A 12,668-nucleotide genomic window follows, 5' to 3' on the forward strand; every position below is an offset into this window, starting at 1 on the left:
GTCATTTTATTGAAAAAATGGATGAAAATGACCTTTTGCGCAATGAAAGGTGAAATGTAGGGGTAAAAATGCTAAAAATGAAAGGTAGGGACGTTTTGCACAATAATATTGAAAGGTAGGGACCTTTTCTGCTAATTATGCTAAAAAATAAAAGGTAGGGACGTTTTGCACAATAACTTTGAAAGGTAGGGACCTTTTATGCTAATTACCTTTTTGATTTAACGGAGCATTTTAACGGAGAGTTGATAGAAGGATGTTTTGCGCAAAAAAATGTAAAGGTAAGGGTGTAATCCACCAAAAAATGAAAGGTAGGGACGTTTTCCACAAAAACATCGAAAGGTAGGGATGTTTTGTGCTAATTACCCTAAATGAAAATACTTCAATCACTTGCATTTTTAAATAAAAAGGAAAATGAAAAATATAAAATTAGGAACTAAATACGTGTCCCTCAGTTTAAACTATGCTCACATAAATCTTGAAAGAATAATTTCATTAGGCATATTTAGGCCCTGTTTGGTAGTCATTTTTTTCAAAATGTATTTTTCTCTTTCTTCTTTTCAACTACACATTCTTTATTAAAATAATATTACACATAAATTAAAAATTTTTTTTTATTTCTTAACCATACATTTCACATCAATTTACTATTCTAAAATACATTTTTACATAAAAATGTCTATCAAGTACCCCCTTAATGTAATTAAAATATTTACAGAAATATGCGAAGTTAACGAAGTTATTATTATTGTTATTATTCTTCGTTTGAATTTGAAATTAAGGCGTGGAGGGGGAGACCCAGTTGGCAATGGGAAACCAACGAACCTGAGTCAAATAATGGGCGCCAAAAGTCAGCCCACGTGTTCATTGCTTAGATCCTTCTAGATAAGGAATATAGGGAGACCAGCATCAACTTCTATATTAGACGAAAATGCCATCTATAACAGATTTACAAATCATGCTTAAGACTTATGTGTAGGAATGTGTTTGATTGGCATGAAAAATATCATTTAAAAAAGAAAATATTGTTCTTGTTTTGAAAAAAAAATCAAAAATCTACTCTTCCCAAAGAAAACACTTTCCTTAAAAACAAAGAAAATTAGGTAGAGATGGCAAAAATCCCCATCCCGCCCCGAATGGGGAAGAAAAAACCGCTCCGTGAAGTAAAAAAATTAAATGGGGTAGCAAAAGGGGCAAGTCGCCACCTCGTCCAAGGCGGGGCCGGCGCAAGAGTGCCCACCCTGAACCCAACTAGGGATGGCAGTGGGTCAAACCGAGCCAACTCGGCTCGTTAACCCACGAGCTCGGCTCGGCCTCGTGGCGAGCTGAGCTCGTGGCTCATTTTTCACGAGCCGAGCTTGGGCTCGGCTCGCGCCCACGAGTGGCTCGCGAGCTCGTGAAATTTATTTATTTATTTTTATTTTTTTATTTTTTTGCAAATTTTTCAAATTTTATTGATAAAATTTTATTTTTTTTCCACATTTTTGGACGAGTCGGCTCGTGGGCGCTCGGCGAGCTCGGCCAGCTCGACCCAATTGACATCCCTAAACCCACCCACGTTGTTATCACTAACATTAGGCATATTTTCAAAAGTTGGAAATATATTTTCAATGAAAAAAATAGTAGCCAAATATCCAAAGTAAGAATTCGAATGAAAAATTGATATTTTCTATAGAAAATAAATGCAATCAAACACACCCTAAGTGATTATAAGGCAATCAATGTTACGTTTTTAATAAATATCTCAATTTTATTATTACAGATGGTCAGAATGTAATTAGCATATATCACTGCCATTGCACAAATGAAGCAAGTATTTACAACACACACACACACATACATCTTCCATCACTTGTTTCATTTACCATGTATAGCTCAAGGTTTCATCTATAAGTGTGTACACAAATTATTGTAAAAATATATCAAAAGAATATATGAGAATTTACCTTCTTCCTTCATCATCAATAATCCTCTATATCAAATTTAAAATGGTATTAGAGCATTCCCTTTCTTGCTGCCTCTTTTGACTTCTCTAACTTCGGCAAATGTCAAAACCAAAAATCACCATGTCTAATTCCACATCCTTCACAACTTTTGAGCTGTACTTTTGATGCTCGCAAAAGGGCTGAAGAGACAACCAATACCGAACGACTCTTTCAACTCCTCATAAAAAAATGCACAAAATGTAGGAAGGATGGCCATCAGGAGTCCTCCTACTTTGAAATCATTGGCTACCCTGCCCATTGGAATACAACAAACCCAAACAGCCCTTATGCGCAAATCACGGCTCGATTAGTAATCGGCCTCCCATAGCAAACATGGTGCCACTTCAATTCCTTCCTCATCGAGTGCAATTTCTAGCCTCTCTAATGAGCACTACCAATAACTGATGGAACTCTTGTAGCCTAATGCCAATGCCGTCTCTATCTTCTTCGGTGTCCCTCTCTCAATTGCTAAAATTCCTTGGATTATTGGTATTAGGACTTCAGCCCACATATCTTGTATTTCAAACTTGTCTAATGCCACATACATTTTGATTTACTATCAATCTCTCACACTACCCATGGGTTCCTTGACCCAAGTTACATATATGGGTCATATTCCAATTTTTTCTCACTTATATCTTTACAATGTTCTCTTAGGTCCTAATTTTGAATATAATTTGTTTCCGTTAGTCAACTTACTAAATCATCTAATTGTATTGTCATTTTTTCCTCTATTTGTTTAATTCATGACCAACACACCAGGAAGATGATTAGGATGGGTGAAGAACTTGGAGGCCTCTATCGTCTTAAGCAATTTACTCCAACTGCACTTCAAATCACGACCAATCCCACTACTATTCCTGACCTATGGCATCTTCATTTAAGTCATCATTAAATATTGTGATAGTTGTATTCAAGGCAAACACACATGCCTCCCTTTCAAATTGGTTGAGAATAAAATTACTTTTATTTTTAATCGCATTTATTGTGATATTTGATGCAGATATTCTACACTATCTATAACTGGTGTACACTATTTTCTTATAATTCTTGATGATTTCTTATGTGTTACTTCGAAATACTTCATGTGTTTTAAATCTAATGCATTTACTTGTCTTACCAACTTTATTAAAATGGCCCACACACAATTTAACTGCCCTATCAAACATTTTCAATCTGATAATGGTTGAGAATTTCTTTCTCATCTCATGCAACAATTCTTCCTTGACCATGACATCATTGATGAATGTACTTGTATTGAGACACCCCAACAAAATGGTGTGACTAAATGAAAGCACCATCACCTATTAAATATAGGTCAATGTCTTCGCTTTCATGCACATTTACCTATTTCCTTCTAGGGTGAGTAATACTTACTGCTACCTGTTTAATTAATTGCATACCAACCCCCTCTCTCAATAACAAAACTCCATATGACCTACTTTTCAACAAAGCACCTAACTATGATCACATTCGTATATTTGGATGTCTTTGTTATGCACACACTTTAAACGTCGATCGAGATAAGTTTTCCACTTATGGCACATCATGCATATTCCTAGGCTACTCTCAAACCCCACATACCTATTGTGTCTATGACTTACAAACCAAGAAGATATTTCTATCTCATGATATATGCTTTGTGAAATCTATTTTTCCCTTTGCTAATACCATGCATCATTGTAACCCCACATTACCATCCGCCATGATGAATAATCCACAATTGTTAGATGTGCCACGCACTACCTCACCCACGTCCCATGATTCACATAACGCTTCTGCCTCTTCTCCCCAGTCTTTACCCCAGCAGATATTGAACAACACAAGCCCTCACAACTAGATGATGATGGTTCTATCAATAACCTAGACACCGTCACATTCCCACCCCCATCCTTACCCCAACCATCTAGACATCGATGCACTATCACTAGTCCTATGTATTTTCAGGATTATATTTGCTCAAGTCTACCTTTGGAGGACTCATGTTCGTCATCCCATTCCGATCCTTTCTTAGGTATGGTTCACTCTTTACCTAATTTCCTCTTATATTTTCTATTTAGATCGAAACATTTTGCATTTCTCTCTTCTGTCTCCAAAAATGTTTAGAATCCTACTCTTTACTCTAAAGTTGTCCTTAAGCCTCATTGGCAAAAGGCCATTGCTGCTGAAATTCAAGCCTTGGAGATCAATCATACATAGGCTCTTGAAAATCTCCATCCTGGTAAAAAGGCCATTGGTTGTAAATGTGTCTACAAACAAAATTGCAAGTGGATGGTTCCATTAAACACTATAAAACTAGTTTAGTTGCCAAAGATTTCACTCATGTAAAAGGTCTTAATTATAATGGTACCTTTGCTCATGTGGCTCAACTTGTTACTATCCGTTGTCTTCTTGCAATAGTTGCAACAAAACATTGGATTATTCAACTGTTAGATATTTACAATGCCTTTCTCCATGGTGGTCTTGATGATGAAGTGTATGTGAAACCTCCATAGAGATATTGTCATCAGGGAGAGATGCATGTATGTCGTCTCCATAAATCTCTATATGGCCTCAAACAAGCCTTTCGCCAATGGTTATTGAAGTTATCTCATACCCTCATCCTTGCATTTTTTTGCCAATCGATGATAGATCATAGTCTCTTCATTAAGACCTAGGGCACAACATTTACTACCATCCTTATTTATGTTGATGACAATTTAGTTGCTGGAAATGATCTATCTGCCATCAATTACATTAAACGACACCTTATAAACACCATCAACATTAAAGACCTTGGTGATCCTAAGTGTTTTTTTGGGAATTGAGGTTGATTTTTCACCCATCAGTATCTTTATAAGTTAAATTCTCTTAAGAGTAAGGATATTGAGATTAAGGCTGAAAAAGAAGATAAGAGGAATGACAAGTTACATATGATGAGGAGTAAGTAAATGAATTTAGGTAGAGCTCAAGACAATAGTGATTTGAGTGATGAGGGTGGTAAGAAGAAGGGCAAGGGTTGGACAAGTCTCGTGGTAAGCGGTGTTATAGCTGTGGTAAGTCTGGATGCTTTATTAAGAAAATATCCCAAAAGAGAGGAAAAGTAGAAGGATAAGATGAGAGGTGAGGCGAAGTGGGTATAGGGTCAATTGATGACTTTAGTAAGGTTTATTAAGAGAAAACTTAATTACTGAATGTGCATCTGTGTGTAACCATTTCTGCATGTGAGTGATTGCTTAATTCTATTGCATGATTATAAGTTACATTTTAATGTATTTGATATGTGCATTTGTATGAATTTGATGTAGTTTGATTACTTTGTGTAATTGTTTGTATGCATAGTAGATTGTGATGCATTAGTAGTATATATGTTGATTATATTTTGGTAAGGTGGAGTACAGATGCCTAGGGATACATTGGTGGTTTGCATCGGGAATGTGGAGTGTGATATTTGAATCATTAGTGTAGAGGTGATTAAATGTTGAAATCATTTATCTATGAAGACCCTGATTAGATAGAGTGTGAGAGAGGGACTCTATCACTTCTGTTAGGTGGAGACCCATTATCTACTTAAGTTGGAAGAAGTGATGTGGTGATAGAGTGTTATTCCGTGAACTTAGGATCTATTGTAGTTTACTGTAAGACATCAGTCTAGTGAGCATGATGGTCAATTAGAGGGGTATGTGTTCTCGAAGTGTGAGCAACATGAAATGGGGTAAGATTAGTATGTTGAGATCTTTTCGTAGGGTCATATATGCATTTGTTGCATATGTGTTGGCCGTGTATTGATTAAATTGACGTTAATCTATTGATCTATGTGAACGTGTCTTGAAAAGATCTGTGTGTTATCCTATGTTATATCTTCATTGCATGTTTATTTGCTCTTGATTGTTCCCTATGATATCTACTTCTACTTGGATATTTGTTTGTAAACTTAGCCTTGCTGAGTACGTAGAGCAGATATGGTATGTGTTTTGGGTACAAAACATGAGGTAAGGTCTGTGATCCCAATTTTGTTGGTTATCTTAATTATGCAAATATTAACTTTGTGTTTTGATTGTTTGTTGGTTGATTGTGTATCAAAGTAGATATTTGTTTTGTTTTGATACTTAGTGTATCTCAGGCTATGATGCAAATATCGGAATTTAACTTCACAAGCCTTGGTCAATGGTGAATTAAATACCAGCAGCCAAATCCAAATGCTTGACCTGGCACATATATATTAACTCTTAGATGACTTTGAATTTGCCCCATTTAACCTTATTAGTGGTCCGACAAAAGCCTAATCTAACCCTATATATATGTTGTTTCTACCCTAGCCATTTAGTGTATGATTTGTGTGATAAGATGAAGAAAACATGGCTGCCCCTACTGCAAGAATCCGGTTGCCATAGTTGAGCAAAAAACGGTGGTCTCCTCTTGGTGTTTTCGCCCCCCCCCCCCTTTCATTCATATATCATTGCTTTCTTCTTGTACTTTTGTGGCTTGCAAATCATCATCGCACCGAGATGAATATATTGGTTGTGGGTTGGAACTGTTTTGATTGATTGTTTGGTAGAGAAAGATAACGTGACACTGAGCAAGAAAATCACCGATTTGACGATCATTGGAACGAACTTCCACAAAACCCATGAACAGCTTCAAAAGTCAAGTTGGAGGCTAACTGCATAAACAGTCTTTATCAATGATCTCCTCTATGGCAAGACCACCCACTCCCATCTTACCCAAGACCTTCTCTCAAATTCTTTTCACTCCCCCATCAAAGGAGAATGTGTTGTTAAAAAACATAACTATGATTTTTATTTTTATTTTTCAAAAAAGGGACAACCATTTGCTCCAAAATTCCTGTTAAAGATATAATTTCATATCCTCGTGATATTATCTTCAAGATTGCTAGCCGTAGATTATTTTCATAGCTTTTAATCAATATATGATCATTCTTTTTATCCTAATTTGTAACGTATAACAATTATACAATTTCTCATATTCCTTTCAATAACGTGTAATTATATTTTTCATTTTCCAATGTATTTCTTGAATAAATTCATTATTTTCCTGGTTTATTTGTTGTAAAAATTTCACAATGTTTGTACATAATTGGTTCGATTACGCACATGGTGATACATCAATCATAATGTAATAACAAGCAAACTTATAGTCGATATTCTACCACATCAACTTCTGCATTTCCAGCTCCGGCCGGTTAGAGATCTTCAACAGTCAGGGAGGGATTAAGAAGATAGAGCTCTGAAGGGGAACAAATACAATACAATTTGTTAAATAACAAATTTTTTCATGTCTGATCAGGACTCAAAATCCGGAGTAGATTTTCATCTGACTGAGGATGTTCTCAAAGTTGTCATTAGAATGCTCAATTGGATGTGAATGCATTCCTTCATATGTTGTCACAACGATATCTCCATCTTCAAATAACCTTTGAATCTGCTTTTTAACATTGCAACCTCTATGTGTACACCTATAGTAACCCCTGTACGTACGAGAAAAAGTAATATAGGTTAATTGTTTAATTATTAAGCTATTCGATTTCTGATATACGAGAGAGTTCAAGATTTAAGGCTCCCTAAAACAACAAAGTCAATATTACAAGGAGGGTAAAGATCATCCATAGCAAAGCTGCCTTTCATTCCCTTGTTTTACTTCTAACACACCCCTGTGGAACTTTGATTTTGACAGTTGAATGTTGAATTAATCCATCAATCTTTAATTGGCAATCCTAACTAATAAAGAAAGAGTAATCCGCTTAGCTAGTGAAACTGATCAGGAATTCATTTACTAAGATTAAGTTGAAAAGAGAACACACCTTGGAAATTTGTTGTTCTTAACAGACTTCTGTCCATATTTCCTCCACCGGTACCCATCATCTAATATGTCAACCTTGCTTCTTGTTTGAAAAGCATATCTAGGCAATTTTCTACGCCTGTTTCTGCCCTTTTTGTTGCCCGATTTCACCTCATCAGTTTCCGGCCCTTTGATTAGGCTAACCTCGTCTTGGAATTCAGCCTGTTGTGCATCAGTATTCACCAACAAATTAGAAGGTGCAGGCGAATATGAAGATCCAAATATAGTTGCACAATTCTCCATAATCAGATTGTGGTTTGTGGTTATTACAAACGCGATATATTTTATATATCATATTAAAGTTGAAAGGTGGTATACTTCAATTAATATATACTTTTGTTCATCCCCATGGATCACGATGGGAGTAAAAAAATGGCACGTAAAGTCAAAAAGATTAGAGAAAATGTTCGTTACTTTAGCACAAATATTATTTTAGAGATAGAAATTTAGGCGGGTTCATCAATCATAATTATTATTCTGAAATTACGATCTACTTTTCTTGATGTCCAGTGATTTAATTTGACTACGTTCAGCTTTTGTGCCAACCCCAGAAGACGTCATTCTATATGCGCAGATAAAATAATATTTTATATGCCTTGATAAATATTTTAGCAAAATTATTAAAATTTAATCTGTCTTAATTGGGTCACACAACTTGAATTTAATTTTGATTAGAGTACTTAGCTTTTATTCTAGTTTCAAATTTCACTAGTACTCCACCGTACATGTGTATCCGGAATTCATGAAAATTATTTAATTGACAGCCATACAAACCTAACAAAGATCCATGTCATAAAGGTGTTTTAAAAAAAATGTCTTTTAACCTTTCAATTGGAAGAGATTACCAAGATCTTCATTTTACTATTTTCAATTCTATATTGCTATGTAGCCATTACATGGAAGTTTCGTTACGGCACGATTGTCAACTAATCAATTTTAATCTAATGGGAAAATAAGTGATGGAATTTGAAAGAGTGGTGAAACTTCGTTTGGCATTCATGTATAATCCTTTTATAATTGATCGAGTCACTTTTTGTCTTGTATTTCGTAATACTCACAAATACTACACATTTATTCACTATTCTCTTTTTGACACTTTATTTTTATGTAAATTATTATGTAATTCTGTATGTATAAATAACACTATTCAGTAAAGGTTAGTGATTCAAGTAAGATCTCATATATTTTTTAAAATGTAAGGAGAATTTGATAAACGATGGACTATAATAATTGAGGAATCTTTTTATTGCTTTTAAGTTATTTCTGTTGGACGAATAGTTTAATTTGTGATCTTTAATGGTTTTCATATATTTATTAAAACGTACAAGCTTGGCAGGGAAAAGTCCATTTCTTAGAAATTGAGAATTTTTTTTGCTAAACATACCTTAATAGTATTAGAAATCAATAACTCATTATTTTATTTTTAAACTTTCACGTCTTGTCTTTGATGACAATAAATGAAAATACTTCAATCACTTGCATTTTTAAATAAAAAGGAAAATGAAAAATATAAAATTAGGAACTAAATACGTGTCCCTCAGTTTAAACTATGCTCACATAAATCTTGAAAGAATAATTTCATTAGGCATATTTAGGCCCTGTTTGGTAGTCATTTTTTTCAAAATGCATTTTTCTCTTTCTTCTTTTCAACTACACATTCTTTATTAAAATAATATTACACATAAATTAAAAACTTTTTTTTATTTCTTAACCATACATTTCACATCAATTTACTATTCTAAAATACATTTTTATATAAAAATGTCTATCAAGTGCCCCCTTAATGTAATTAAAATATTTACAGAAATATGCGAAGTTAACGAAGTTATTATTATTGTTATTATTCTTCGTTTGAATTTGAAATTAAGGCGTGGAGGCGGAGACCCAGTTGGCAATGGGAAACCAACGAACCTGAGTCAAATAATGGGCGCCAAAAGTCAGCCCACGTGTTCATTGCTTAGATCCTTCTAGATAAGGAATATAGGGAGACAAGCATCAACTTCTATATTAGACGAAAATGCCATCTATAACAGATTTACAAATGATGCTTAAGACTTATGTGTAGGAATGTGTTTGATTGGCATGAAAAATATCATTTAAAAAAGAAAATATTGTTTTTGTTTTGAAAAAAAAATCAAAAATCTACTCTTCCCAAAGAAAACACTTTCCTTAAAAACAAAGAAAATTAGGTAGAGATGGCAAAAATCCCCATCCCGCCCCGAATGGGGAAGAAAAAACCGCTCCGTGAAGTAAAAAAATTAAATGGGGTAGCAAAAGGGGCAAGTCGCCACCTCGTCCAAGGCGGGGCCGGCGCAAGAGTGCCCACCCTGAACCCAACTAGGGATGGCAGTGGGTCAAACCGAGCCAACTCGGCTCGTTAACCCACGAGCTCGGCTCGGCCTCGTGGCGAGCTGAGCTCGTGGCTCATTTTTCACGAGCCGAGCTTCGGCTCGGCTCGCGCCCACGAGCGACTCGCGAGCTCGTGAAATTTATTTATTTATTTTTATTTTTTTATTTTTTTGCAAATTTTTCAAATTTTACTGATAAAATTTTATTTTTTTTCCACATTTTTGGACGAGTCGGCTCGTGGGCGCTCGGCGAGCTCGGCTGGCTCGACCCAATTGACATCCCTAAACCCACCCACGTTGTTATCACTAACATTAGGCATATTTTCAAAAGTTGGAAATATATTTTCAATGAAAAAAATAGTAGCCAAATATCCAAAGTAAGAATTCGAATGAAAAATTGATATTTTCTATAGAAAATAAATGCAATCAAACACACCCTAAGTGATTATAAGGCAATCAATATTACGTTTTTAATAAATATCTCAATTTTATTATTACAGATGGTCAGAATGTAATTAGCATATATCACTGCCATTGCACAAATGAAGCAAGTATTTACAACACACACACATACATCTTCCATCACTTGTTTCATTTACCATGTATAGCTCAAGGTTTCATCTATAAGTGTGTACACAAATTATTGTAAAAATATATCAAAAGAATATATGAGAATTTACCTTCTTCCTTCATCATCAATAATCCTCTATATCAAATTTAAAATGGTATTAGAGCATTCCCTTTCTTGCTGCCTCTTTTGACTTCTCTAACTTCGGCAAATGTCAAAACCAAAAATCACCATGTCTAATTCCACATCCTTCACAACTTTTGAGCTGTACTTTTGATGCTCGCAAAAGGGCTGAAGAGACAACCAATACCGAACGACTCTTTCAACTCCTCATAAAAAAATGCACAAAATGTAGGAAGGATGGCCATCAGGAGTCCTCCTACTTTGAAATCATTGGCTACCCTGCCCATTGGAATACAACAAACCCAAACAGCCCTTATGCGCAAATCACGGCTCGATTAGTAATCGGCCTCCCATAGCAAACATGGTGCCACTTCAATTCCTTCCTCATCGAGTGCAATTTCTAGCCTCTCTAATGAGCACTACCAATAACTGATGGAACTCTTGTAGCCTAATGCCAATGCCGTCTCTATCTTCTTCGGTGTCCCTCTCTCAATTGCTAAAATTCCTTGGATTATTGGTATTAGGACTTCAGCCCACATATCTTGTATTTCAAACTTGTCTAATGCCACATACATTTTGATTTACTATCAATCTCTCACACTACCCATGGGTTCCTTGACCCAAGTTACATATATGGGTCATATTCCAATTTTTTCTCACTTATATCTTTACAATGTTCTCTTAGGTCCTAATTTTGAATATAATTTGTTTCCGTTAGTCAACTTACTAAATCATCTAATTGTATTGTCATTTTTTCCTCTATTTGTTTAATTCATGACCAACACACCAGGAAGATGATTAGGATGGGTGAAGAACTTGGAGGCCTCTATCGTCTTAAGCAATTTACTCCAACTGCACTTCAAATCACGACCAATCCCACTACTATTCCTGACCTATGGCATCTTCATTTAAGTCATCATTAAATATTGTGATAGTTGTATTCAAGGCAAACACACATGCCTCCCTTTCAAATTGGTTGAGAATAAAATTACTTTTATTTTTAATCGCATTTATTGTGATATTTGATGCAGATATTCTACACTATCTATAACTGGTGTACACTATTTTCTTATAATTCTTGATGATTTCTTATGTGTTACTTCGAAATACTTCATGTGTTTTAAATCTAATGCATTTACTTGTCTTACCAACTTTATTAAAATGGCCCACACACAATTTAACTGCCCTATCAAACATTTTCAATCTGATAATGGTTGAGAATTTCTTTCTCATCTCATGCAACAATTCTTCCTTGACCATGACATCATTGATGAATGTACTTGTATTGAGACACCCCAACAAAATGGTGTGACTAAATGAAAGCACCATCACCTATTAAATATAGGTCAATGTCTTCGCTTTCATGCACATTTACCTATTTCCTTCTAGGGTGAGTAATACTTACTGCTACCTGTTTAATTAATTGCATACCAACCCCCTCTCTCAATAACAAAACTCCATATGACCTACTTTTCAACAAAGCACCTAACTATGATCACATTCGTATATTTGGATGTCTTTGTTATGCACACACTTTAAACGTCGATCGAGATAAGTTTTCCACTTATGGCACATCATGCATATTCCTAGGCTACTCTCAAACCCCACATACCTATTGTGTCTATGACTTACAAACCAAGAAGATATTTCTATCTCATGATATATGCTTTGTGAAATCTATTTTTCCCTTTGCTAATACCATGCATCATTGTAACCCCACATTACCATCCGCCATGATGAATAATCCACAATTGTTAGATGTGCCACGCACTACCTCACCCACGTCCCATGATTCACATAACGCTTCTG

At 35.2% G+C, this 12,668-nt stretch overlaps 1 protein-coding gene across 2 annotated transcripts; it reads right to left on the reverse strand.

Moving 5' to 3' along the window:
* Positions 1-7,037: 7,037 nt before the first annotated feature.
* On the reverse strand, positions 7,038-8,125 carry LOC111376301 (probable WRKY transcription factor 75). Of its 2 annotated transcripts, none has more exons than XM_022999250.1 (2): positions 7,783-8,120; positions 7,038-7,449 (listed from the first exon to the last, which is right to left on the reverse strand). In XM_022999250.1, the coding sequence occupies exons 1-2, from the start codon at positions 8,061-8,063 to the stop codon at positions 7,272-7,274; spliced, it is 459 nt and encodes a 152-aa protein (XP_022855018.1). In that variant the 5' UTR covers positions 8,064-8,120; the 3' UTR covers positions 7,038-7,271. The 2 variants fall into 2 exon arrangements, with proteins under 2 accessions (XP_022855018.1, XP_022855020.1); XM_022999252.1 differs by lacking the exon at positions 7,038-7,449 and adding an exon at positions 7,456-7,699 and having other exon boundaries at positions 7,783-8,125.
* Between the last annotated feature and the right edge of the window lie 4,543 nt (positions 8,126-12,668).

The sequence above is a fragment of the Olea europaea genome, unplaced genomic scaffold (assembly GCF_002742605.1).
Source record: "Olea europaea var. sylvestris unplaced genomic scaffold, O_europaea_v1 scaffold1485, whole genome shotgun sequence".
Classification (NCBI taxonomy): Eukaryota; Viridiplantae; Streptophyta; class Magnoliopsida; order Lamiales; family Oleaceae; genus Olea; species Olea europaea.

What these genes read in the sequence shown, in the direction of transcription:
- LOC111376301 (XM_022999250.1), bottom strand. Translation starts at nt 8,063, where the DNA reads ATGGAGAATTGTGCAACTATATTTGGATCTTCATATTCGCCTGCACCT. An exon ending in AAGAACAACAAATTTCCAAG is followed by an intron (nt 7,450 to 7,782) that starts GTGTGTTCTCTT and finishes TCGTACGTACAG; the next exon opens with GGGTTACTATAGGTGTACAC.